The following is a 27481-nucleotide window of genomic DNA, read 5'->3' as shown; positions in this document are numbered from 1 at the left end:
GGGATGGGGTTTTTAACCCTTTCCACCCATCACATTTTCCTGTCAACTAATACAGTGGTACCTCGGGTTAAGTACTTAATTCGTTCCAGAGGTCTGTTCTTAACCTGAAACTGTTCTTAACCTGAAACACCACTTTAGCTAATGGGGCCTCCTGCTGCCGCTGCGCCACCACCACGTGATTTCTGTTCTCATCCTGAAACAAAGTTCTTAACCCGAGGTACTATTTCTGGATTAGCAGAGTCTGTAACTTGAAGCATCTGTAACCCGAGGTAGCACTGTAACCTAAATTCCTGATTTCCTAATAACTGCTTCTTTAAGTGGGTCCAGGAAGACTCTTTCACAGAGGGAAGTATTCACCAACCCACAAAACCTATTGCCCAGCCCTGCCTGGCTCACATTTATAAGCCAAAATAGGCAAGGATCAAGGAGACAGGTGGTCTCTTTCACTCATCCAGGCATCCTGTCCACATCCTTGGAGGTAACAGCTTGAAAATGATTGCAGACAACCTGAATGGATAAAGTTCTGTCCCTCTTCCATCTCACGGTGCAGTCTTCCTCCCTTTGAATCTGTGTGATTTTATCTGCCAAAAACTTATTTATATGGTGCTATCTAAGCACATAATGCTCTGCAACCCAAGATAATTTGGTTTTACAAAGGCCATAGGCTGTAACTCAAGTCAGAAAGTAGTCCTAAACTCACTTTCTAAAATCTTGTCTAAGGAAAAACAGCAGCTGTATCACCCTCCAGTGGTAGATCAGGGTATAACTAAGGCTACTCCTTTGAATCTGATAGACTTATGTCATAATAAAAAGGCTAGTATTTTACGGTGATACAGTGGTGCCCCGCAAGACGAATGCCTCGCAAGACGGAAAACTCGCTAGACGAAAGAGTTTTCCGTTTTGGAGGTGCTTCGCAAAACGAATCTCCTATGGGCTTGCTTCACAAGACGACAATGTCTTGCGAGTTCCTGCTGGTTCCCCCCCCTCCCCCTTTTTCTAAGCCGCTAAGCCGCTTATCAGCTGATCCGATCAGCAGATAAGCCGCTAAAAGCCTCTAATAGCGCTAATAGCGCTAATCCGCTAATCCTTCAATGGGCTTGCTTCGCAAGACGAAAAAAACCGCTAGGCGAAGAGAATCACAGAACGGATTCTTTTCGTCTTGCGAGGCACCACTGTAAAGAAATCTTTGTTGTTCTTGGTACCACAAACTAACATGTATGTATGGAATATTGGGGGAGGCAGAGACTGGAATTTACATCACACATTTTAAATACCGGTACTCGTACTTTGGTAATATTTTTTTAATGCAAAAATATAGATTATTTTAGAAAGCTAGCATGCCTATCCTTCTGGAAACTTAAAATACCGATAATAGACAGATCACAAAACTTATCAGGTGTCTGTGTCCGTACGACAGCTTCTGCGTACAAAGCACTGCAGAGTTGTCCTTACAGGCTGATCTAGATCTCCACTCAAATGAGTTTTGGAGAATGTCAAGGCGCCTAGGAGTATAATTTCCGGGGCCAGTCTCCCTGAATTTCTCTGTATTACACAGATCTGGGTGCTGGTGCACAATCCTGAATCTACTGGGCTGCTACTGTAAGTTCGGGTCCTCACACACTGCCATCATTCAGTTTCCAGAGCACTTAAAAATATATGTGCACTTGTCAAGCCAAATGGTGGGCCAAACTCCTGCATCAGCTCTGTGGCTTAAGAAATGTAAGGTGTGCTCGCCACATCCAGGCAGCTAAGACCTTCCTCTGGCCTTGAGTGGCTTTACATTGCAGCTTTGTGACAACTTTGTGGCTAGTATTTTTTAAAAGTCCTTTGTGAGTGGGTTCTACCTTGCCCAGCCCAGAAAGCGCGCCTCATGTTAAGAACAGTTTTGGTTTAAGAACGGACCTCTGGAACGAATTAAGTTCATAACTGGAGGTACCACTGTATTGTATTGAGCTGTGCTGCTATGCAGCAGCAGGGTCAAAGGCATCTTTGACACGACTGATGTTTCTCCTAAGCAGGTGCCTAAACAATACTTATAAGTTTAAGTGTGATGGTGTTGTATACTTAAGTATAAGTGTATTGTAAATAAATGAGCAAATAAATTTCTTTTTCCTCCCTTCTTTCATAAACAAGAGATAAAGGCACACATAAGCGTGGTGTCTGACATAAGCATAATAAAAGTTAATTTGGGGGCTAAACTACATTTGGGGGCGCTTGGCGGATCTTTGCACCACGGCAGCACATATGCTAAAGACTGCGCTGTTCTTGTGCCCTGCTTGCAGCGGCGTAGCGTGAGTTGTCAGCACCCGGGGCAACGCAAGTAATTTGCGCCCCCTAACCCGGGGCAAGACAAGTAACTTGCGCCCCCCCCTAACCCCTAACCTGCAAGTTGCCGCTGGCGCTGCAAGTTGCCGCTGGCGCTGCCCGGAGGAGGAGAGGGGCAGAGGGGCGAGGAAAATGCAACGGCCCAGCAGCTGCAGCAGCACCGGCGGAGGCGGGGCTGTGAGGAGGGGCTGCCTGGCGCGTCCTCCGCGGCGAGCGCTGAGAGCTGCTGCCTGCCGGGCGCCTTCAGCCCGGACGCGCGCACAGCTCGGCGGTTCCGCGAGACATGCGGCTCCGCTACAGCCTGCGCCCGAGGCTCTTCGGCGACTCCGGAGGCAGCGAGCGCGCCCCCCCCAGATGTTGCGCCCGGTGCGGCCGGCACCCCTGGCACCCCCCACGCTACGCCACTGCCTGCTTGAAAGACAGTATCTGGCTAAACAGAATTCTGGACTAGGTGGACTGTTGGGTCCTATGCAGCGAGGCTGTTTTTATGTATGCCTCTGAAGAGAGCAATGTTACACCACCATTCTGCTTGCAGGCTCCCTGTATGCTCCCTGGTCGGCTACTGTAAGTACTGTGAATACTGATGCACAGTATTCTCAGTCCAGGAATATCCCAGACATTGCCGGGAAAGTTGAACTATAAGATATTGTGAGGGAGAAGGGAGTTGGCACTGGTCTGCCTTTTTCGCTGACAACACCATGTTCTTGGTGATGTGTAGGCCTGCCTGAAATTTGGCATTACTACTTCTACCAATCTCAGAACTTCACAGTTCATCTTAGTTCAAATCAACAAAAGTTCTTACGTCCTTTGGAGGTGGTTAATCGGTCTGGCAAACTTCGACAAGAACTCAAGATAAGGTACAGCAACTTTGGTACAGCCCGGAATCTGTTTCAATACAAAGAAACTTAATGTGAATGGTATTCTGTGGTGGTTGTTTTTCATCATGTTGCCTCCTCCCTTATTGTTCCATTAAGGTAACATTTAATTAAATAGTTAATCTTCTTTGTTTAGATCTGTTTGCATTCTTTCATTTCCCAACAAATGTGTTATGAGCTTTCAAACAGCCCACAGCTCTCTCATAAAAATATTTGTTATTCTAATTGCTCACCGGTAAGATTATTTATTATAATTTATATTCCACCTTTCTGTAAAACCACACACTCAAGAAAGCTTTTCAGTGGACTGCTTCTTGCCATGCTTCTTACTGACATATTGCTTCCGTTTAATATTGGGAAGCATCATAACAGCTAGAATGTTTTACAAGAAAACTTGTAATTCCATTGGGCCTGTGACTCACAGCAAATTTATACACACAACAGAATTAAAGTGGGAATGCTTTTCCTGGACTGCACTATCTCCTGCTGCAGGTAGAGAATTATATGTCTGGAGTCTCTTCTTCAATAACAACAATTTAAAAACCTCAGTGTGCAGAGAGAAAAAACAGCATGCAGCGAGAGAAGTTTGTTATTGGCTTATGACTCACCTGAGTTCAGGTGACATGCCTAGCCAGATCATGGCTTGTTTCCCAACAGGGGAGAAGCCAAGTACCTGCCTGTGTGATTGACACCATAGGGAAAGATTTAAGCCCTCCTTCCCAGTTGAGACTGTGAGAAACTCCCACTGGCATCAATAGGTTTATTCCTAATTCTGACGCAAAAGTTCTACATGACAATCACAATTGCTCCTAACTCACATATGGCAATTAATTTTAAAAACCAATGCTGTGATTGCTAATTATGCCTAAATGATACAGTTAATGATAACATGCAGTTAGGCCCTTTGATAACTGAGAAAAAGCTTATATACACCCACAAGACTACACACCTTGTCCAGCAAAGCATCAAACTGTTCTTGCGTCAGGGGTAAAATGAATGTTTCAATCACTCTTCTAAATTCACCCTTAGTGACTTTCAGGGTTTGATCAACGTCAACTGTCTGAAATGCATTTTTGAGTTCATCTTCTTTTGCTAGAGCCTTCTGAAGCAAAATCTGCTCAATATCCACCGAAGACAATGTGGGGTCAGGGAGAGAACTGACAGATGCAGCTAGAAAATATATTATAAAGTTATAGTGCCTGTGGTACACAGTTCCTTCAGCAAACCAAGCACAAAGTCATGTCAACTTCTACATTATCAACCTAAGTTTGACTTTTCTACAGTAGGAACCTTTCAGGACTCCAAACAGGCAGGGGGAGATGGGGGCATGTCCACTGTTCTGTTGTTGGCAGAGGAAAGCAGCAGGTGCCTCTAGAAAGTTTTAAGGAGAACATGAAAGCAGTAGCTCTCATCTACTGCTGGTCCCTAGCACCTAGTAGCCAAAAGTAGACTGCCTCTAAACAAGGAGGCTCCATTTAGCTAAGAGACCCATCCTCCTTGAGCAATACAGTGCTCCACGTTCCTCCCCCAACTCTTGAGCTTGAAACGCAGCAGATTTTCCAAACTCCTACATCTTCCAAGGAAGACCCAAGGTCCCTTTCACCAGGCATCTGGGAAGTATCTTTATTTTATTTATTTATATTGGATATTTATATCCTGCCTTTCTATGATAAAAGCAAACTCAAGCCAGTTTGAGGCCTGAAGGTCTTGTTTCCTCTTTACTTTTCCTCTTGGTGTGAAAAGAGACCCAATTAACACCCTCTTACCTTGAAACCTCCCTTAACTGGAGGTCAGCAGTAGCCTGACCCATCTCCCAATTTCCTTGAATTATATTGCACTACGGGTTTTATCCTGCCAAATCTCAGTCAAAGCTATTTAGGGATTCTCCAGAGTGATCTTGCTTTGTGTTTCTTCTCTGTAACAATGGGGCTTCAAAAATCCTTTTGGAAAAGGCCTTTCAGAGTTATCTGTTCCCTCCCCATCCACACTGATGCAGCTTTTACAATGCCCTCTCTCAGACCAGGCCAAAAAGCTTAATTATGAAGAAAAGAAACTCAAGTGAAGGGACACTTTGAAATGGATGGGGGGGGGAGGCAGGAAGTGCAACTGACTAGCAGGAAGCACAGCTGAACTGCACTTCCTGTTCCCTCCATCTTGTGCATCTTTCCCAACAAGGAAACAAATAAGTTTCCAGTGTGAAGACTTGCTTGCATATCTCCCCGCCTTAGAGAAATGCATTAAATCATTTTAAGAAGAGCCAGAAAAATGCTGAGAACACGAAGCACAAACTTACTGCTCTTTCTGTTGCCCTCAATAATTTCCACATCTCTAACAGCCTGTCTTACAGTGCTTGGCTGCTGTCGGAGCCTGCAACATAAACTTTAGTAAACATGCTTACTTGAAATTGATTTGATAGATGTTTGTGTGCTGCTGCTGCCGCCACTGCTGCTGTTGCTACGTGTTGATGATCTGGTTGAAGGTGTCGACAGGCCTCTTGAATTAAACACAATTCCATGGGATTGAGGATATAAATTACTGTAATCAGCTGCACTAACAACTCTGGACATGATTCCTGCGGAAAGTAAAAGGTGTGACACCAGCTATGAGGGCATGGAATTGAATCAGAACTGATCTCACTCCACAAGCAGCTTGAGCAATTCCAGGGAGCTGAAACTTAGGGCTTGTCCACATTTGCACTTGACCCATGCCTAGAAAGCAGATTCTGGAAGACACTTTAAGATCAGGAAGATTGCACTGCACATCACTGCTGCTTCAACCCTTATTTCCAACTAAACATGCTTAAATAATGGACTGTATCTATTTAGGATATGAATGAAGCCTTTGGAGTAGGGGCCAAACATAGTAGGGTATTTCTAAGTCATTATGAATAAGGTGAGGCTGTTAATAAACTACATGCAGAGCCAATGTGGCATTGTAGTTATAATTAATGCTGAACTTGGGCTGTGGAGACCCAAACTCAAATCTCCATTTGACCATGAAGGTCGCTGGAGGGCCTACCATGATCTCTCAGACAAGCCTACCTTTCTTTTTCTTTTTTTAATAATTTTTATTAACCGGCCAATCAAATCAAATTAAATCACATCACATAAATTCCGAATTACAAAGCCAAATTTTAAATTTTGTTGGGGGGACCCATATTTCAAGATCCGAAGGGGGATTCTGATCTTCCTATTGGTACAAAAAACCCCACCCTGTTCTCTGAACTTGTTTCATCTGCAGTCAGCCCGCAACTTACGCACGTTTAACTTGTGTTCTTTCAACTTTATGCACTTGGCAAATAAAAACAAAACTGAAAGGGGGTCCTAGGAAAAAGGACTTTGGCGATCCCACCAGCCATTGCACTCGGTGTGCTTTGATGATATGCTATATTGGCTTTAAGGGTGGACTTTGGCAATACGGTGCCCTGAGCCAGGACAAAAATTGGTGTCCCCCCCAAAAAAAATATTTATTTTCGCAATGGTTCCTTTTGGCACAGTTGCTTTTTTACGGATCCTCTCAGTAGATAACAATAAACCTATATTTATATGGGTATTACTATTATTATGTTGCGCCCTCTCGCCTTGGCCCCCTGTGCGGGGGGGGGGCGCCCTAAATCCAGTTTACTTGATTTAGTAATCCTTACTAAAGGATTGGCCCCCTGTCCGGGGGGCGCCCTAAATCCAGCGCTGCCCCAAAACATGACCCCTGTGTAAGTCACAGGCTTGCTGCACTCGTTGAAAACAAAACAAATCACAATTTTGTACCTGCAGACTCTTCTCCAAAGGATTCCCTGCCTGATGACGCCGAAGGAAGCCCCCTCCCGGGATCGTGAGTACCTGGCTGAAATCCGTGCAGCTTTGCCCACCCTCCCTCCCTCCCGAGGCGCCTGCGAGCGGGGGCGGCGGGGCGGCGAGACCCCGCGTCCCGACCAGCTTCTGGGAAGTTCCGCCGCCCGAGATTCCGCCCGCGCGCCGGCCAAGGCGCGTTTCTAAGACGCTGTTGCCCCGGCAACGGAGAGCCGCTCCGGATTGGCAGGGGGGCCTGGCGGCTGCCTAGCAACCGGAGGAGGGCGACAATCGCATCCCCCCGCCGCACCTCCGGCTCAGCGGGTTGGGTTTCCCCTCTGCAAACGAGCGTGCGCTCGGATCGGCGGCCTCGCCTGCCTGGCTGAGCTGAGGCCGTCCTCCTCGCGCGCTTTTACCTCGGAGTAAGTGCCAATGGGCACCCAAGGGAAGGGGCTCTGCTCCCACCCCAACTCACCCGGCTGCGCAGACGGAGAGGGTGGGGCAACGGGGATCGCAGATCGGAGTTTCCAATTACAGATAGGTAGCCGTGTTGGTCTGCCATAGTCAAAATAAAAAAATTCCTTCCAGTAGCACCTTAAAGACCAACTAAGTTAGTTCTTGGTATGAGCTTTCGTGTGCATGCACACTTCTTCAGATACACTGAAACAGAAGTTGCCAGATCCTTCTATATACAGAAGTTGCCAGATCCTTCCAAGTTGAGGTCACGATCCTGTGCACGATTTCTGGGGATTTTGAGTCCCGCTTTGCTTCAGAGGAAGCCGGCGCAGGAGAGATCGGCAATGACTGTGTAGATAAGTTCACCGGCGCAGAGCATGTATCTCTCTGGCTTGGGCTCAGATGACGTTCGCGGACCAACACTTGTTTGCTGGACTACAACTCCGTCATCCCTGACAGTTGGCCATATTGAACTGGGCTGATAGGAGTCGGAGGGTCAATGAAAATCTGGACGCCCAGAGGTTGCCCGTCCTTGTTTCAGCAGGTGTTGTGCACGCGGCAAAGTATCCCTCGCTTGCCTGCCAGGAAATGCTCGCACACCCGATGAATTCCTGCATGACATGCAACGGGCAGGAAAGCAAAATGTGCAGCTTCGAGTAACGCAAAAACAAACCAAAATGAGTTGTAAAGTAGGAAGATGGCAATTTGCCTTAGACTGTTTTCACAACATGACACTAGACTAGGGTTATTGCTGCTTTTAGTTCAGCTGTTCATAGCGTTGGTGAGCTGCCCTCATTGGCCTGAGTGTGTGTTTGATTATTAAGAGTCTGTCTTTGGCTTTTGTTTTAAGAATATTCAAAAGCACCAAGAGTCCAAGTAAGTGTGATTGCAGCAGCCCAAGATGTTTGTATAGTTCGATCCTAAATGTGTTTAGTCAGAAGTAAGAATCATTGAACTCAAAGGTAAATAAGATTCATGTGTCAAAACACCATAGAGAGAAACAAATGTAGTAAGAAAATGTTTTTCCTGCTTGTAATATTGAAAGCACTCCTGCCTGGGGTGACACGCAGCGTAAATTAATAATGCAGAATTTTTAAGTGAAAGAATAAGCGCTTTACTGGGTTAAAATAAACTTCTTCATAAACAACATGGTTCCAAACAGTTTGAATGAGATTACATATTGACTCTGCTCACAACTGAGGCAGACTGACTCTGACTGAACTCTTACAGAGAGCATAGGGAGAAAATGGCTGCTAGTTATAAGGAGAATGAGTTACATGTCAGAGTGACTCCACAGTTAGCAGTTAGGCCTGAATAACTTTAGTAGGCCCAAATGATTGTGCAGTCCCATCACTTCCCAGCCTGCTTTGCTGCTTCTGCTCTCGTGTGTCTCTGTCACATGACATGGGGTTGGTGGCATCTGTTTGTGTTGACAGACAATGGAGTGTGCCTCTGGGGGTGAAGTCAACCTTTTGGAGAATCGCAGCTGCAAAGGCCAGGAACTCGTAACTGCTGCCTCCCACATTGTTTTTGCTGTGTTAGCAGCACCAAAGTGACCTCTCTGGGGTGCAATCCTGGCTAGTGTGCATGGAGGTCCAGGGCTGTCCAGACGACAAGACGCCACCCTTGGCCTCGCTGATGAAGTCCAAAGGAAAGCAGAGCAAGATGTTTGGCGCCAGCTGAGCGGCAGGAGTTGCTGGAAGGAGGCCGTCCAACCATCTTAGGGACTCCACTCCAGATTTGTGTAGCGTTTATTCCTGAGCCTTTTCGTCTCACAAGGCAGCGAGTAAGGTGGAACATAATGCCAGGGGTTGGGTGGAACCTAATTGAGGCAGGTGGTGAAATCCCATTAAAACAGATGAGGGGAGTTTCTCATATATAGCCAAAGATTTGCAGCACCTTGTTAGATAATTGTTTATTTAAAATATTTGTATATTGCTCTTCAGAAATGATTCTGGGTGGTTTACAACCATACCACAACTACAGCTGCAATTCTATGACTTACCTGGGAATATATTTGGAATTGTACTAACTTATCTGGGGGTGAAGAGATGCGGGAGGCACTGTGGTCTAAACCACTGAGCCTAGGGCTTGCCGATCGGAAGGTTGGTGGTTCGAATCCCCGCGACGGGGTGAGCTCCCATTGCTCGGTCTGCTCCTGTCAACCTAGCAGTTCGAAAGCACGTCAAAGTGCAAGTAGATAAATAGGTACCGCTTCGGCGGGAAGGTAAATGGCATTTCCGTGCAATGCTCTGGTTCACCAGAAGCGGCTTAGTCATGCTGGGCACGTGACCCAGAAGCTGTCTGCGGACAAACGTCAGCTCCCTCGGCCAGTAAAGCGAGATGAGCACCGCAACTCCAGAGTCGTTCGCAACTGGACTTAACTGTCAGGGGTCCTTTACCTTTATCTTTTTTATCTGGGGGTGAATCCCATGACATAATGTGGCAGTGACATCACCGCTCAAGAATGAAACCTGTAGCCAGAGAAAAATGAGGTTTCCATTTGCTGGAACAGATCCACACAGTTGTTTAGAATATTGTCCCTGAAAAACATTTTTGCATTCTTAAAAAATTAATAGATTGCACTTCCTGGAACAGCAGCAAATGAGAAAGGGACAGCAAACCCATATCTCAATTAGCTGGCATTTTAAGCTTCATGGACACATGCTCACGAGTCCTGCCAGGCATATCACAGCTGAGCTTCTCCTTTTTCTGGCACTGAATGCTGACCAGACAGCAGGCTCAGCCTAACTGCTAAGCATGACGGTACCCATGTGCCTTTGTCACAACAAGGCGGGCTCTCCATAGTGTGCTTTGAAGAGGCTGAAAGCTCATGTTGGCTGTCTTGAGTCATTTCAGCACCCTGCAAGAGCCTTCTGTGTGCCCCCAGGCCATTCTCCCCAAGTTCCCCAGCTATTCCCATGTTACTGAGGTAGCACCTCTGCTACAATGATGCTTGCTTGTTACTGGCCTGGCCAGGCCCATTGGCTGCCATACCTCGTGCTGCCTCATCCCAATGTGTCATCGTCAGTGCCATGAGGGAAGGCTTTGGCGGAGTGAGTAGGCAGGCAACCCAGCAACCGTCGTTTGTGCACATACACTGGTTTGCTCACAGGACATCCACTGGGGCTGGCACTGCTGCTTTGCAGCATTTGTTGAATCAGGCAGCAAGCAGGTGCTGGGCAGAGCAGGAGCAGGCAGTGTTGAAATGCTGGGCAACACAACTGTGTGTGCACCTCACAGCCTACCCTTTGCTCCCTAAGGTAGCCTGCTGCTCTCGAGTCTTGTGTTGCTGTTGCTTGAAGACTGCTCCCAAACCATTGCTATTTTGTAAGTGGGATTCAATCATACACTGACAAATTTAAGTTGCCCAGTTACAATGGACTAGGTGTTCTTGTGCTCTTGCCCAGCAAACTCGCTTCCTTCCAAAAATTGGACTTTTGCAGTAAGGAAGATGGTAGGATATTTTGCAACTGCCCTGTGATCTTTGGGTGAAGGGCCATATAAAATTTTAATAATAATAATAGGAAAATGCACTGAAACATATAGGATATCAGTTGCTTGACGTAACGTGGCATAACCTCCATGCATAAACAGCAGGTGCTGTCTTTGGTAATTGCCCTGTGGAGGAGCCCCCTTCCCACATACTTGGTAAAGTTTTAGACAAGTATTAGACTAAGTTAAGGAGAGCTCTAGCTGTTGTCATCAGCCATGGTCACTAAATGGAACCTCCCTGTACAGAGGCAGTATGAATAATGGATACCAGGGACAAACAACTGAGGAGGCTCAAAACCTTCAAGCCCTGATTATGAGCGCTCAGAAGGGGCATACGGCTTCAGAGATAATCCTGGAATTTGCTTCCATAGATAAATTTACCAAAAAAAAATTCATCATGAAATCTGACACTGCTGGCTACATTTATTTACCTTTCTTTGCTGCACCTGCCCAAGTGCTCAGGGAGGATTGCAGCTTTTATCCTCTATCGTCCTGTCAAAAGCTCCAGAGTGGCTGGGGAAATCCAGCCAGATGGGCGGGGTATTATTATTATTATTATTATTATTATTATTATTATTATTATTACTACTACTATTATTATTATTTTATTTTCATTTAAGACTTAACATTTATAAAAACACCAATTAAACTTGAATGTGTATTTGGGAATGCAAGTTAATTTCCTTTTCTTTGAACATTGATTTCCAGTCTGGATTTATGTTCTGATAGGTGGATGCCACTCTTTCTTTTAGGAATTGCTTAGAAGCGGCAGTGAGGCTCACCGTCTTAGTACTCTAACGCCAGGTCCTAATGATTCATGTGGTGTACTAAAGATTCATTTATCCCTTTTAGCTGACTGGCAGGAGATCAACTTCATATAACTGCAGGTGTAGATTCAAAGCCAATGTATATAATCAGCAGAAAATGGAAACATTTGCTCTGGGCTCTACCCATCCAGGCTATAAGAGTGGGCAGTGGGCACATGCAATTTAATGCTCTTGCAGGTGCTTGTGGCACGACATCTCCCTGGGTGTATAAAGTCAGCATGTCAGAGTCGGGAAAGGTTCAGCCAGACCTCTTCACTGCCAGGCTGTCTTTCTGCCTGCAAGAAGGACACTGACAAACTGGAACGTGTCCAGAGGAGGGCAACCAAAATGGTCAAAGGCCTGGAAACGATGCCTTATGAGGAACGGCTAAGGGAGCTGGGCATGTTTAGCCTGGAGAAGAGGAGGTTAAGGGGTGATATGATAGCCATGTTCAAATATATAAAAGGATGTCACATAGAGGAGGGAGAAAGGTTGTTTTCTGCTGCTCCAGAGAAGCGGACACGGAGCAAGGGATCCAAACTACAAGAAAGAAGATTCCACCTAAACATTAGGAAGAACTTCCTGACGGTAAGAGCTGTTCGACAATGGAATTTGCTGCCAAGGAGTGTGGTGGAGTCTCCTACTTTGGAGGTCTTTAAGCAGAGGCTTGACAACCATATGTCAGGAGTGCTCTGATGGTGTTTCTTGCTTGGCAGGGGGTTGGACTCAATGGCCCTTGTGGTCTCTTCCAACTCTATGATTCTATGATTCTAAGGTTGTTGTTCTTTCTCCTATAGGAATATTCAAACATGCCCACCCTGATGGTTGGTGAGCCCACCACCTTCCCATGAAAGAGAGACAGAGTTCCGGAGCTTTGGGGGCTCAGGGTCCCTTCATCTCCAGCAGCACCCCCTGGAGCCGTTCTGTGGGTCTGTGCCAGAAAATGGAGACGGGGAAGAGGTGGTCAGTTCCTGCCACCACTGCAGGCCAAGACGGTGGCTGCATTGGGCTGGAGCCTGCTCATTCACATGCATCTGTGCCTGGAAGCTGAAGTGGGGGCTGTGAGCTGGGCTATTGCCAACATCACATGTGGGAGGGGGGGGTTGTCTAGCCACCAGCACAGGGGATCTGGTTGAAAACAAGAGCTCCAGAGAAAAGCCTTGACTGCTCACAGATTGCTGGGGGCAAGTCCTCTCCCCCCCCCTCTGGTCCTGGCATACTGGGCACTCTCTTGCAGTGTCATGACTTTGCTGGCCCTAGGTGGAGTCCTGGCTGCCTCCAAAGTGGTGGGGGACCATGGAAGACAGCAAGGGAGTCCTGCCTCCCCCTCTACAGCCAGCTCAGTATCTCCTAGACCTAGAGTCATCCGAAAGGTGTGCTGAAAGAGCTGGTGAGCTCATGGTGGTCTCTCCTTCAGCTCTTAAACCCTTGTTCCCTCTTGTCTCTCCCCCCCTCTCCACACATACTTTTTATTGTGGTCCTGTGGTTGGTTAGCAGAGAGAGGAATGTTAGGAAGACTGCCAGTTGCCAAGAAATAAAAAAAATACCCGGCAAAAATGGGGCGATGCAATAAGTGACCTGTCGTGGAGCTGGGCAAGAAATGAACTGGAGAGATGTTGTTGGTGCCATTTAGATAACCCCTTCTCATCAACTTCTTCCTGCCCAGCGAAGTGAATGGGCAGAGACGACCCATTTATGGATCCCTCCTTCTCTGCAGGAAAACCTAGGGTTGCTTCCAATGCTAGTCAGAGTGGACCCATTGAAATGAATGGACATGGCTAGCGTAGGTCATTAATTTCAGTGGGTCTACTCTGACTTGGTTGCTTACAACCCCCAATTGTTCTTGCTTCCTGTGCTGCTTATAGGCTTAAGCAATTCCACCAGCCCCAGCCCATTTCCTAAGTTTCCTCAAAATGGTTAAGAAAATGCACACAACACATAATTAGCTCGTGACATTCACTATCATAAGATATGCTTGCTGGCAGTGGCTTCTTAAAAGGATTAAACAAATCCTTGGAGCAAATGTCAATCATAAACTATTAGCTGTAGCAGCAAATCTCCATGTTCGGAAGCCTGGCATAGGGCGCTGGCTAACGTTTTGCTGGGGCCTACTCCCTAGTCAGTGTGCTCAGGATTGCAGTCTTAGCGCATAAACAGGTTCTGTACTTCCTTCCCTGCAGCACTGAATGGTTACTGCAGTTATGCCTTTTGAATATGCGGTTTGCTTGCACTACACTCCCATCTGCTGGAGATTTCTTAAAATTTATTTGGATTAATATAAGATTGCCATGTTGGGCCATTATCACAGATTTCACAGTCTGTAAAATAAACATTGGGGTATTTCTGCATATCAGTAGCTGTCAGTTGGATATATGTGACTGCGTACAATCTCACCTAGACAAGATGGCAAGGTGATAAAGAAAGCTGTGCATACTGATGACCATTTCATCCTAAATTTCTGGATAACCCACATATACATGATAATATTATTGTGTTTGTGGTGCAAGGAAAGAAAAAACTCTGCAAATTCTTAGCAAAATAACCGAAACCTAGGACTACAGACAGTTCAAGGTAGTACAACTTTTACTGCTGTTAATTGTGCAGAATCCTGTGCAGAATTGGTGTGATATTTCTGATCATGGAACCATTGGAGAGATTATATTTTGAGTGGTGTACCATTTTTTAATCGTACTATTGAGTGATTTGATGATGGTCGTTGGCTAAGCAATACAAATTTCAACCTGTTACCTCTGAGGATGTGGACAGGCTGCTTGGATGAGTGAAACCGACCACCTGTCTCCTTGATCCTTGCCCATCTTGGCTCGTAAAAGCTAGCCGGGAAGGGCTGGGTAATGGGCCCTGTAGGGTGGTGAGTGCTTCCATCTGTGATGGAGTTTTCCCAGACCCCCTTAAAGAAGCTGTCATCAAACCGCTTCTTAAAAAAACATCTTCAGACCTAGCCGCTAGGGCCAATTATCGCCCAGTCTCAAATATTCCATTCCTGGGCAAGGTAATTGAGCAGGTGGTCGCAGAACAACTCCAGGCACACCTCGAGGATGCAGACTCTTTGGACCCATTCCAATCAGGTTTCAGGCTTCATCATGGGAGTGAAACTGCCCTGGTCATGCTGGTCAAAGATCTCTGGCGGGCAAGGAACAGAGGTGAAAACTTTTTCCTGGTCCTGCTGGATCTTTCAGAGACTTTTGATACTGTCAACCATGGTATCCTTTGGACTGTCTGGGAGCTGGGGGCACTGTTATGTAGTGGTCTCGCTCCTTCCTCCCGGGTCGTTTCCAGAAAGTCATGGGGGGGTAAGTGTTTGGACCCCTGGGCTTTCACTTTTGGGGTGCCTCAGGGCTCTATTTCTCTCCCTCATACTTTTCAACATCTGTATGAAGTTGCTGGGGGAGATCGTCAGGGGGTTTTGGCTGGGTGTTCATATAGCTCTACCTCTCATTTAAATTGGAACCAGTGAAGGCAGTGAATGCCCTATGTGTCTGGGCAGTTGGGGGGTGGATGGTGGATGGTGGCTAACAGATGAAGATTGAATCCCAACAAGAGAGAAGTACTGTTTCTTGGGACAGGGGGTAAGCAGGTGTTGGGGATTCCCTGGTCCTGAATGGGGTAACTATGGTCATAAAGGACCGGGTGCATAGCCTGGGGGCCATTTTGGACTCACAGCTGTCCATGGAGGGACAGGTTAATTCTGTGTCCTGGGTGGCTGTCTACCAGCTCCATCTTGTACGCAGGCTGAGACCCTACCTGCCCGCGGACTGTCTTGCCAGAGTGGTGCATGCTCTGGTTATCTCCCACCAGGATTACTGCAATGCGCTCTACGTTACCTTTGAAAGTGACTCGGAAACTGCAACTAATCTAGAATGCAGCTACCACACTGGTAACTGGGAGCAGCCGCTGGGACCATATAACACCAGCCCAAAAGGATCCACATTGGCTCCCAGTATGTTTCCAGACACAATTCAAAGTGTTGGTGCTGACCCTTAAAGCCCTAAATGGCTCAGCCTAGTATACCTGAAGGAGAGTCTCCACCCCCATCGTTCTACCCGGACACTGAGATCCAGCTCCAAGGACCTTCTGGCAGTTCCCTCACTTCGAGAAGTGAAAAGACAGGGAACCAGGCAGAGGGCCTTCCCAGTAGTGGCACCCGTCCTGTGGAACGCCCCCCCCACCAGATACTGAGATAAAGAACTATCTGACTTGTAGAAGACATCTGAAGGCAGCCCTGTATAGGAAAGTTTTTAATGTTTGATATCTTACTGTGTTTTAATTTGTTGGAAGCTGCCCAGAGTGGATGGAGCAACCCAGTCAGATGGGCAGAATAATAATAATAATAATAATAATAATAATAATAATAATAATAATAATAATAATTGTTGCTATTATTATTATTATTATTATTATTATTATTATTATTATTATTATCATTATTAATGCAGCTATCTTTTTCCCTACCTTTTCATTCAACTTTTAATCCTTCCTTCTAGCTCGAGGATCAAAAATCTTTTTCATCCAAAAACCACATTCCTGTCTGGGCAGCATCCAGGCAAGTGGGAGGGAAGCATTTGGCACTAGAAGTGAAGGTAAACAGAGCAATGAATGCAAAGATCACCTTTGTACAACAGGCGCTGCTTTCTAAACACACACACACTCACACGGTGGTATCAGCACTCCAAAGGCAAACCCTCAAGAGCGTGCAAGGCAGGGTCCTTAAAGGGTCTGACCGTGTGGCTGGGAAGAGTCCTGATGAGCCAGAAAGAGAGTCCTAGCAGCTGAATCCCACTCCCAAGCCTAAGGTTCTTCACCCTTGTCCAAGCTGCTCTTTTGCCTCCTTCGGGTGAGATAAAAAGCAGACAACCCACCAAACACGGAACATGTCTTTATTTAATAAGCAAGCAAGCACAAAGTATAATGTGTAGTGCTTAAATATTCTCAACAGTACTAAAAATATAAAAATAAAGTTTACCAAAAGCCGTTTCACTCACAAATATACAAGGAGTGCTGTCAAGCCACAAAATTTTTGACGCCATTTGCCAACACCTGCACTGATAGACAACTGCCTCCCTCTACCCTATGGAAATGATAACTGATGCTTGTCCGTCTTTAGAGATTTCAACGAGCCATCATAAAGGAGGGCTGCCAGGGACAACCCGAAGAACAGCCCCCTCTCTTTTAACAACCCCAAAGCTGGCTTTCTGTGCCAGAATTGCCAGGTTTGTAACCAGGGTGTTCATACGGATGAAGTGAGACTACCTGTTTCTTCCGTGTGCCCACTCCCTGTATTCCTGTAATAAATAGAAATATCACACAGTCCCAGAGTGGTTGTGCAATTGCAGAAAGGGCAGCAGGATAAGTACCTGCCAAATTCTCCGCTTCATCTGTTAATTTACTACAGTGTGGATCTCCAGGCTGCAATCTTATCTACCAACCCTTTCTCCTCCCATTTCTTGGAGCAAGTAGGACTTCTGCACTGCTCCACAGTGAGGGATCATCCACACAAGAGGAAAATGTGGATTTGCACTGGTCTGTCTCCCCCTTAAGGTAGGGGCATCCACATGATGCCCCCCCCCCATCCCAATGCTGGCCTGGACTCCCCACCACCTAAGTGTGTGTGTGTAAAAAAAAACATTGGCAAGGCTAAAACAAACAGGGCTGAAAACCCCCGCATGTGAAAGGGAAAGGCCCAGGCAAACACTAGGATGGGGCCCACATTCTGTTCTGGTGTGGACAAGCCCTTTGTGGGAGAAGAGGGTGGGCAACAGAACTGGAACTGGGATGGTGTAGAAGGAACTTTGGGTTGCATCACGGTCCATGACCACTAGGTTGTTAAAGAGGCAAGATGGTTCTCTGGATTGTGGTCTAGCAGCCTTTTATTAAATCAGAAAAATGAAAGATAATTGATTCTTATATTAACAAGCAAACCGCAGGCTATATGCATAATCTTTCTGAATAGGTATACATGAATTTATAGATAGTAAGCACACATCTTGGCTTTCATTCTGATCTTGTGTGTGGCTGCTCTTTTCAGTTTTCAACTGCACGCTCTTAGTTTGTTTTTCATGTCCATCAGAGACGATGCCCTTTGATGTTTACTAGAAACTGCTATACTGTGCTTATGTATTAGAGTATGGCTGCTATTTAATACACACGCAGTCTTTATTCGCATGGGCACTATGAAGAGACACCGCACCCGCTAAACATGCTTCACCATGACACATTGCTGATGGGAGCTATATTGGCTACACTGGAAGATGGTTTCAGAAGGCCAGGATTGTAGCTGAGGGATGCCAAATTTTCAAATGTTAATTTCTGTATCTGCAGAAATTAACTTCTCAAAAGGATTCACTGGCAGATCAAGAACAGATTTTCCCATTCTTTCTGGTCAGCTGGCAGACCTAGTCATAACTGATGAATGAGTGTTTGACATTTTATTTTATTTATTTATTGAATTTATATACCGCCCTATACCCGGAGGTCTCAGGGCACTTCACAGAATTTCCAATTAGATTCTCAACTTACGGGGTGGGCCTGAATGCAAGGTGGGAGTGGAGTACATAAGTACCAGTGAGCCCTACTGTTAAAATCTTGTTTCCGTTTCCGTTCAGGCTCATCTGTACCAGAAGTTGTTCTGGTTTCACTCAGATTCATGCCAATCAGGGTTAGGGGCAGCACAACTTCAGAGCCTACTCAGCTCTGGTTCATGTAGGAAAATGGAAGTGTGATTGTTTGAAGTATTATGGGCCTCCCTTTACAGGAGTTTTTATGGGTTACAATAAGTTATTTATGCTACAGTGGAGCAAGGCTAGTTAATTGGTCTAATGAGATATAATTTGGGCCCAGTTCCCACTGTGGTGGTAAATCTGTTTCTGGATTGTTGCACTTCAGACTGCAGGTGGGGGCTCACGTGAGATAACGCTTCTCCTTATATTAACAAAACAACCCAGAGAGAAAATTTTGTATCTGGGAGAAGAGATCTAGTATACCCTCCTTCCTGACAGGCAGCACATGATGCATGCATACGCTTCATGGATGGATGGATGAGCACTCAGTCAGAGGCAATCTCTCCTGCAGCCTCACAAATCACATCACCTAGGTACAGGTCTGCTACCTCAGCTACGTTAATCTAAGTATTTGTTCAGATTCTGTTCTGGTTCAGTTTCAATAGAGACTTTCAAATCACAGTCCAGGCTCTGTTCACTGCAGGAAATTTCTTTTTCTTTTTCTAACATTCAGATTTGTTACGATTCCCGGCCAGACCATGGCAGGCAAGTGGATAACCTTCTTCAGTACCATCCCCACTCAGCCTTGTTTCCCCTTCCAAGCTGCACTTGGTGGGTGGGTGCCTGAGGGGAGCTGGAATCTGGCAACAAGGTGTGGGGAAGGGGAAATGATTTAGCTCACCCCCACCCAAAACTTCCAATATCCTACCTCAGTACAGATATCCTTCCATGATACAGCTGCAAGCACAGCTGCAATTATTCCTCTCAGCTCAACCATCAAGCAGATAACTGGCATCTGGGGATCTGAATTTGAGGCACAAGGTGTAAAAGTGTGGGAAACACTGTACTTATTGTGAGACAATTTGTCATATGGAACCCCCAATATCACTGTTTTCTGCAAGCAACTGGAAAATATATTGTCCGCAAAATTTGTAATAGCCCATAATGGAAAAGTGCTCATTGCCTCATACACAACAGCCCTGTAGAGCCTTTCTGATCACAAATTGAGGAGTTGCTACTAAACGGTTGCTTGGACTTTTCCAATTGCCAGAACCTCTGTTGGAGGGAAACCCTGTTTTCCCAACACTCAAAAGAGCAAGAGCGGAAAGGGGTAGAAAGCTGATGAGAGACAAAAAAGGAAGATGTTACACACTAAGGTAACATTTAGCACATCATTTCAGCCTGTAACCCATTTTCCTTTGAAACGAACTTGTCTCTGGTTCACTGAAATTATTTGAGGTTTCCACTGAAAAGCTTCCATAAAGTATTTTAAATACACAATGACTCTGAAAAGGTATACATCCCTAAACTGTGTATATACTACATACTTTACATGTACAGAATGTGTTCCATAGCAGCCAGGTATTCCTGGAATTTATCTCTCTTTTTTTAGAATGCTTTCATTTACAGAGGAAGGATGTTTTCTCTTATTTGTGTTGACTCTGTTTAGGAACAATGCACCGGGAAGTTATTCTGAAGGAGCCCTGGTGACATGAATGAGCATGGCAACTGTGCAGCCATCTTCCTTCTGAGGAAACGTGTTGGGGGCTTTTTAGCAGGACTGACCTATGGCATTTTGCTGCCTGAGGTGAAGGGCAAGATGGTGCCCCTGCCACATACAGAAGCCAATTCAGACAGGCAGTTGAATCTTAATCCAGTCGTGGTGACGGGGCAGGGTTCCTCCATGCTCACACCTAAACCAGCAAGCTAGTTCAGGGGTCAAGACATGCTCTGCCCTCCAACACAGCGGAATGGCTGGGGGACTTAAGAGATACTGCCTGCCCCTCCAGCACCTACCACCTAAGGTAGTCACTTCACTTTGCCTAATAGTAGGGCTGGTTCCTCTTCTTAATTTAGGGGGAAAATACAAGTAAGGCACCATGCTCATGAATGTGCCCCCTTTGACTCGGATAACCTCCCTCTCAATTCCCTTTCCTTGCCTTCTGGATTATAAACCTAAGGGGCAGATACTTTGTTCTTCTTAAATCCATCATTTCACAAATCAGTTGTGCAAAGAAGTGCATAGAGCTTTCCAGAATGGGCTGAACTGAGCTCCATGATCCTTTTCTGAATGCTGATTCCCTCAGGTAATATCAGTGCAATGCCTCACTGCTGATCTTTTTAAGCAGCTCTGGGAGTCTTTTGTTGAATTTGGGGGCAAAAGTGCTTTAAGGAAACAAACTTACTTCTGAATAAGCACCCACCCCCCAGGTGCAGTCCTATCCCCATCTTACCTGGGAGTAAGAGTCCTACTGAACACATTGGACCCTACTTCCAAGTAAAGCACATGTGGCCAGTTCCAGGTAGGGGCTTGGCAAAGGTTTTTGTCTTGCTTTACTGTCTCTATTGCCTGATTGCCCGTTTGGTTGTAAGCTGCTTTGGGTTGCCCTGGGCGAGATAAAGTAATGAGCAAGTAAAAATAATTTAACAGCTGTGAATGGTGCCAAGACAAAAAAGAAGCTCATTTTCCCCCTCTCATGTCCAAAGAGAAAGAAGGGCAAGAGGTTCAGAAGAAGCAATGGGGTGGGTGGGTGTTATTTCTTCATACAATGCACCATTAACTTATGGAATGAAGGGCAGTGAGCAGGTGATGCCCACAAACCAATGGAGAATGCTTGCTGTGCCTTTATGCGTGTGTAAGCCAGGGGGGTCAGCCCAGGGCCACACCTGAAAAGCAAACACTGAACAAGGTGTTTGCTGCCACAATCTTGCAGGGCTCTTCTTACCTTCACTTCCCAATGCACGGTGCCTTTTTTTTAAAGTATTGATATGTGCAACAGGTATAGTGTTGTGTCCAGCAAGTAATAAATGAATGCAGAAAGCACTTCTAGCTGGGATCCCGATATCAGAGTCATGCACTTTTGCTTTATGCTTTATAAATAAAAGTCAAATGTGAGGTCACACTTTCCCATTTTCTGTTTGTAAACCAAATCAAACTTCTCATTCATGGAGACAGTGAAGATGTCTTTCCACAGCCCAACACGTCCTGGAAAAGAGAGAGAAATTGAGAAACAGAAATTAAGCCGATAATCATTGACAGGATGTGGCAGGACCTGTTAACAAAAACAGCAAGTGTCGTCCTCCAAATGGGCTAGAGAATTCCCCCCCCCCCGCTGCGCTTGCTGGTCACTCTCTCTGACCCTGTAATTCCTGATAGTGTACATCGGGGCAGGGGTGGGGAGCACCAGGCACGGGGGCCAAATGTACTCTCCAGGCCTCTCTATCTGGCCCTTGGGTCTCTCACCAAGCCACTCCCCCATAACCAGGCCTGCTTCCCACCCCCCGGAGAGCTTTTGCTTGTCTGGAACATGTCCTTGAACTCAAACGCCTCTTGTTTGCCTGGATAGGAGAGAATGGATGGGGCTGACTGTACAATTGCCTCGCCCACTTTGGCCTCTGGACCACTGGCGAAGGAAGGGGGGTGCGGCCCACCCTGGGTGTCATCCCTGAGGAGGGGTGACATCGCCACTGCCCCCGGGATGCTTGCTGTGGGCAGCACCCCCCTGGGACGCTCGCAGCTCGCCATGGGCGATGCTCCCGTAGGTGGCTAATCTGGATGCCGTAGCAGCTAGCTCCACCTCTGCTCTGGACCCAGCCCACCAGTGACAGACTGCCTAGAAGGGTGAACAAGGTCCCCCACCCCTACATTAGAGAGGCACAATCTCCCCCTTTGGATGTGACTGGCAACACTCATGCCCACAAAAATGTTGGCCGCCACGGTGATAATTTAAATAACAAGTATTATATTTTGCGGATAACCATTTTCCAAGGATGTGTATGGATAGCTGGTCGAAGAGTCACCCACCTGGGTTCATGAAACTGTGATTTGTGATGGGATATGGAGCAAATGTAAGGAACGTAAGCTAACCCATGGCCTGCTCTCACAGCAACGGGGGGTTATCTTCTGAGTAAAGGTCAAGGAGCTAAAAGTGGAGGGAAAATGAAAGAAACCCAACATAAAGCAAAATAATGAAAATGTAGCTGGTGGTAAATTAAACAAAGCAATAAACTAATTTTAGGCTGATCACAGAATTTTAAATTGCACAAACAAATGAAAAAAGGTAGGCAGAAAACACATATTGATATTTAGGCTGGATTATGAAATACGGAAAATTATCACAAATGCAAAGCAGCAAAACAAATAAATTTTTTAAAAAGAAGACATGTATGGATAAAAGGCAGGCAGTGAATAAGTTTGAGCATATATTCTGAGAGAAAATGTCTAGGCCAAATGAAGTTCATTCTGGAGGTGGGCTGTTTAAGGGTAGGACAGAGTGCCGGTCCAAAGGCAGTAAGGTGAAAAAAAGAGAACAACTGTGGCCAGACAGAATTAACAAAAAGGTGGCAATTTGGTTGTTCCTCTTTTGGATACCTTGGGCTGAAGACGGACAAAAGAAGGTGGGAGAGACAGAGCCACTGTATCCTCTGTTCTGCAAACACATTCATTACACTTCTAATAAGCTGGTATTTGTGATTGTGGAACAAACCCAATAAATATGTGCTCCACAGTGGCAACGTCTCTGGGCCATACTAGAAGTGACAGTGGCAGATCAGTTTGTTTAAACATGAAATAGGGAGGGGGCAATGGGGGGTGGGGAGAGAAGGGGTGTGGAAGATCAAATTTTAAAAGCGAAAGGTGTTCATCAGTGAGGGGAGCCGAGCCGTTGTAAGGAGGGAAGTTCCATTTCCCTTAATCATTTGCAACCCCCCCCTTCTAGATCATCAGAACAGCTCACATCTAGGAGGGTCTTCTTCTTATGCCACGTTCCACACTCTGAAGAGGTGATGGGCTGTCTCCAGCCCAATAGGCTCAGTGCCAAGATGCTTACTTCCATTTGTCTCCACTGCCCTACTCTGTCGGTTTCCTTCTATTCCCCCAACAGCCCACTGGAAAAGCCAGCGCATTTTGAGCCAATCCATACATCAGGAAGCATGTGGTACAGCTCTTCCATTGACAATTTCCCTTTCCCAAACGCAATGGTAGAAAAGGACCAACAGAAAACTAGTATGCCGTGGAATCATCCCGAAGCACTATCTTTCCATGCTTAGGGGGGTGGTTTTTAAAAAAGGGGTGAAAAAACCCCAGGGAGCATTTTAATATCTACAAACATAAACTATTGCTTTCCAGTCCCGAAAAGGTTCTACTACATGCTTCTGAATCTGTAGGCAAGCTCCTTGGCATCATAGTAATTATCTGACGACAGAGAAGGGTACAGCACTTCTATTTCAACCTCTGTATCTGCAAGTGCCGCAGTTGCTGAGGCCCAAAAGACCCATAAGGATCACAGCACCCGCCTTCCACTTTTGCAAATATTTGCACTATATTGTGCCGCACACATACCCCTGCCCACAGGAAGGGCTTCTGCGTTGCAGCACTGGTCAATGAGCTGGTGACAATGCTCCACCATGGACTCCAGCTGTGCTTTGTCGTAAGAGACGCCCAGGAACCTCGCCAGCTGTTCAACCATAGTTGCCAGATCCTGTGACGACAGATTACGTGCACGTGCCAATAAAGAGAAAAGCCAAAAAGAGAGGAAGGTTAGCAATAACAAATGAGCCCTGCAAGCAGTCATAGACGTATGTGTTAGCAGAGTCGAGAGGAGCATCCTAAAATCAGTGGTATAGACTCATATTTCAGGTCCTAACTCAAGCAGCTGAATAGCTGAAATCATCATCATCATCAATCTTTATTATGGTCCAGAGACCCAACAAATCATTACAAAACAATACACAATTCATACAGCCTACCTCCAGGTTAAACAAGCATTTTGTTTAGAATATAGGGCTCATTTGATCTTGCAACCACCAATAAAAACTTTGCCACTGCTAATGTTCTAACATTTGTCTGGTCTTCCAGTAGGAACCTGACATAGTGAGCCTCTGATTTTCCCGGGAAAGGTACCAGCAAGGGTAGTAGGCTGAAATCAGATTTAAAGATTCCTTGCAAATGGCTTGTAATAGCGTTGTGAATATCACTTCCCTAATGTAGGGGAATGACAATAGTCTAACTAGATATAAATGCTCTAATCCAGACAGGCATGCCCTAGGAGGGAACCGTGGCATGAATTGGTGGGCACTGCCTATGTGGATTCTGACACTAACCAAGCCCCATTCATATGCCCCTGCTCCGCGCACAGCCATCCCAGCAACAGCAGCCCAGGCCATTTTTTTGGGTGGGGGGGGGAGAAGCAGAGGGCTCAGTGTAGGGCCACACCCCATCACAAACCAGTAATAGATGGCTAGAAATCTGAGAGGGCTCCTGTTCACTCAGCTCCATCTCACAGATTGGACTTTTTATGGTGAGAGCTGCCCACAAACACCCCTCTGCTCTGAGGGGGCAAAGTTGGAAACAAGACAAATAGTGTGTCTAAAAGGTGCTCTCTTTCAAAGGCAAAAGGGATGAAGGCTCCCCTAACACCCACACCCACGGTCCTGAGCACACCTTGCACAAGGAAGACAACTGACTGGCAGTTTAATTCTTTATTGACAAAGCACAAACTTACAGTTTGTAATTAGGAAGCTGAGCCCCACTCCCCATTTAAGACTTGTGCTCTGAGCTAGACTGATGGAGCAACAGCGTGGCCACATAAACACTAAAACTTAAGTGCTCTTGTCTGACAGACTGAGAGCAAGCAACCTGTGACTTCTTGTACACAGAAGCTGTTGCTATGCTTGGCTCTTCAAGCCCTTCCTGGTTCTAGGGGAGAAGACAGAGTGGGGAACGGGATTCGGCCGCCACCACCCGGCCCTTCAGGCAGTGTCTCTCCCTCCACTCCTGGTGAGTTCTGTCCTGGCTCCTGCCCTGTGTCCCACACTCTGTGTCCCACACCCCTTCCCATTATCCAACTGCTCAGACCTCTCCCCAGCTCTGACTGCTACCTTTCTGGAGGCACAAAACCTTATGAATCACTACTCCCTTCCCCTGGATCACACCCCTTAAGACACACACACACCAGAATGGAGGAAACTGTCTGCCAGCCCCAGAGCCCTGAAATGCCTTACTAATTTTCATTGTGATCCTGGCAAGGCTTCAGATTTGCCAAATTTGCCCCTCCATTCCATTTGGATTGCATTGTTGTTTGCTTTGTTTTATTCATTTGACTAATGTGCTTCTCCTGCAATTTAATACCCCATCTCATTTCAGAAACTGATTCTTATAAAACATAAGTATCACTGCAAGTCACAAAATTCCATTCAATGGTAATTGGTATCAGTGAGGAGGGGATCTCCAGTTCTGATCAGAGATACCCTGGGGTGGGGTGGGGGGAGTCCATAGGTAACAAGGGAGAGGGGGAGCCTTTATACAATATGTTTACCTTGTGCATATCTTCATACTTGAGAAAGAGAACATTGGAGTCCATGTGATGTTGCCAAAACTCCTGCACATGTTCAAACCATGAACCATATCCTACTGTAGAGACAGAAAATAGAATGGCTAATACGCAAGGACATCACTTTTAGTTAAATTTCTCTGAAACATAAAAGCTGGAAAGAAGTGCATGAACTGAATTTTGTTGCCTTGTTTTCTAACAAAAACTATTAGAGGAGTATGTACGGTCTTTACAATATAAGTATATTCAGAGTTATCCTTGTTTTGAATCATAAAAACCTCTCCAGATTCTGTGTGCAGGCAGTGTGAAAATTAAACATAAGAGAGAGGATGGAAAACCAACAAGACATGTGAATCTGGTTAAGTTGCACTCACCATTTGCATGTTTAAGTCTGAATACATATTTGCTTCTGGTGTAGAACTTGACCCAGTTATGCATGATGGTTCCTACTAAAAGCTGAAACCCTGTACGGTTTAGGAATACGTGACCAATGGCTTGAACGGCGATGTGACAGCTTGAGTGGCACAAGGAGTGGTGGGCAGTGGCATCTGACTGGACCTAATTAATAGCGTCCGGTCTGTATTCCTGCCTGCGTCTCCCATACTGAACAGCTGCTTGTTTCCTGCTTCAGCTCAGAAATGAAGCCACATCAACGCACAGGTAGTTGCACATGTACTATAAGCAAACTAGAGGTGAACTATGTGGGATGTAATCCATTGGGAGCAGTCAAATACAACATTCCTTGATTTGCTAGAGTGGACATGCAAGGGAATGTTTGGTCCAGTCAGTCGAAACTTCCTGTTCTTCCTGGCCTGGAGCATCCTTCCTTGCATGTGACTAGTAGGTGGACGTGACCTTCCCAGACCGGGCAAAAGGCCAAGTCACGCAGCCACTTCCCTCTCTTTGACCTTCCTGTTTGTCCTGTCTGCTTCCTGAATCACCTGGACTGGACTGCTGGCTGCCACAGCAGTCTCCTGGTTTTCTCCCATATGGGGTAAACCTGTTTGTACATGTTTGTAACTTTAAGCTTAAAGCCTGCCTTCAGGGATCACACTGTGCTCTGCCTGATCGTGGGTAAAACTACCGGTATTTTTTGTTACTTATGGATAAGACTGTGGTGCCTTTATTCTTTTAAGAGGGATTCAAATTGCTTATTGTCTTAAGAAACTCACACGAGTTTGCAACCAGCTTTCTGCTGCGTAAGAAGGGGAATGCACACTGCTAAGTGAAGAAACTTGCTAGCGGAAGTTAGGAAGGTTATTGATAAACAATATATCCTCTCCTGCCACCCTCAACATTCCCACAAACTATCTACTGTAATATACTTTGGGCACTTGCTAATAGAAGTTGGCTGCCTATGGGGTAAGGCCTCCAGAACTTTAGATGGGATCTCCTAAATGATAAAATAATCACCTACTCCTGCCATCACCACGCTGCCATGTTTTAGCTATGGGTGTGGTTAGTGAATGTAACTGGCAGCCCCATCTCTGATATGGAGCTAAATAAATCTTTTGGTAGCACTTGTCTCTCTCTTATTCTTCCTTCCAATGCAACTTTAGTGTCATCATAAAGGGTGCTTCATTTTGTCTATACAGTGGTACCCCGCAAGACGAACGCCTCGCGAGATGAAAAACTCACAAAACGAAAGGTTTTTTCGTTTTCGAGTTGCCTCGC

The 27481-nt window shown here is 46.0% G+C and overlaps 3 protein-coding genes across 5 annotated transcripts in view; 1 reads left to right on the top strand and 2 right to left on the bottom strand.

Annotated features, from left to right (window-relative positions):
• EFCAB6 (EF-hand calcium binding domain 6) overlaps window positions 1-7320 on the bottom strand; it is a 115481-nt gene extending 108161 nt beyond the window's left edge. For both annotated transcript variants that reach the window (XM_083503317.1, XM_083503318.1), the window contains exons 1-4: window positions 6965-7320; window positions 5599-5772; window positions 4150-4370; window positions 3128-3210 (exon numbers count right to left, since the gene is read on the bottom strand). In XM_083503317.1, coding sequence (XP_083359443.1) covers window positions 3128-3210; window positions 4150-4370; window positions 5599-5767 — 473 coding nt within the window. In that variant the 5' untranslated portion in view covers window positions 5768-5772; window positions 6965-7320. The remainder of the gene's footprint in view (window positions 1-3127; window positions 3211-4149; window positions 4371-5598; window positions 5773-6964) is intronic.
• Window positions 1-27481, top strand: part of PARVB (parvin beta) — a 172967-nt gene that overhangs the window by 19754 nt on the left and 125732 nt on the right. The gene's annotated exons all lie outside the window — the stretch shown is intronic.
• SULT4A1 (sulfotransferase family 4A member 1) overlaps window positions 16624-27481 on the bottom strand; it is a 30947-nt gene continuing 20089 nt past the window's right edge. The window contains exons 5-8 of one of the 2 annotated variants that reach the window (XR_014526267.1): window positions 25793-25887; window positions 23818-23956; window positions 22282-22399; window positions 16624-21462 (exon numbers count right to left, since the gene is read on the bottom strand). Coding sequence is in view for 1 of the 2 variants with exons in the window: in XM_083503575.1 (XP_083359701.1) it covers window positions 21350-21462; window positions 23818-23956; window positions 25793-25887 (347 nt within the window). In the remaining variant the exon portion in view is untranslated. The remainder of the gene's footprint in view (window positions 21463-22281; window positions 22400-23817; window positions 23957-25792; window positions 25888-27481) is intronic. The other variant, XM_083503575.1, reaches the window with a different exon arrangement.

This window comes from Podarcis liolepis (genome assembly GCF_965112155.1).
Source record: "Podarcis liolepis genome assembly, chromosome: 5".
Classification (NCBI taxonomy): Eukaryota; Metazoa; Chordata; class Lepidosauria; order Squamata; family Lacertidae; genus Podarcis; species Podarcis liolepis.
The sequence above is the reverse complement of the archived record's forward strand: the minus strand, read 5'-3'. Positions and strand labels throughout refer to the sequence as shown.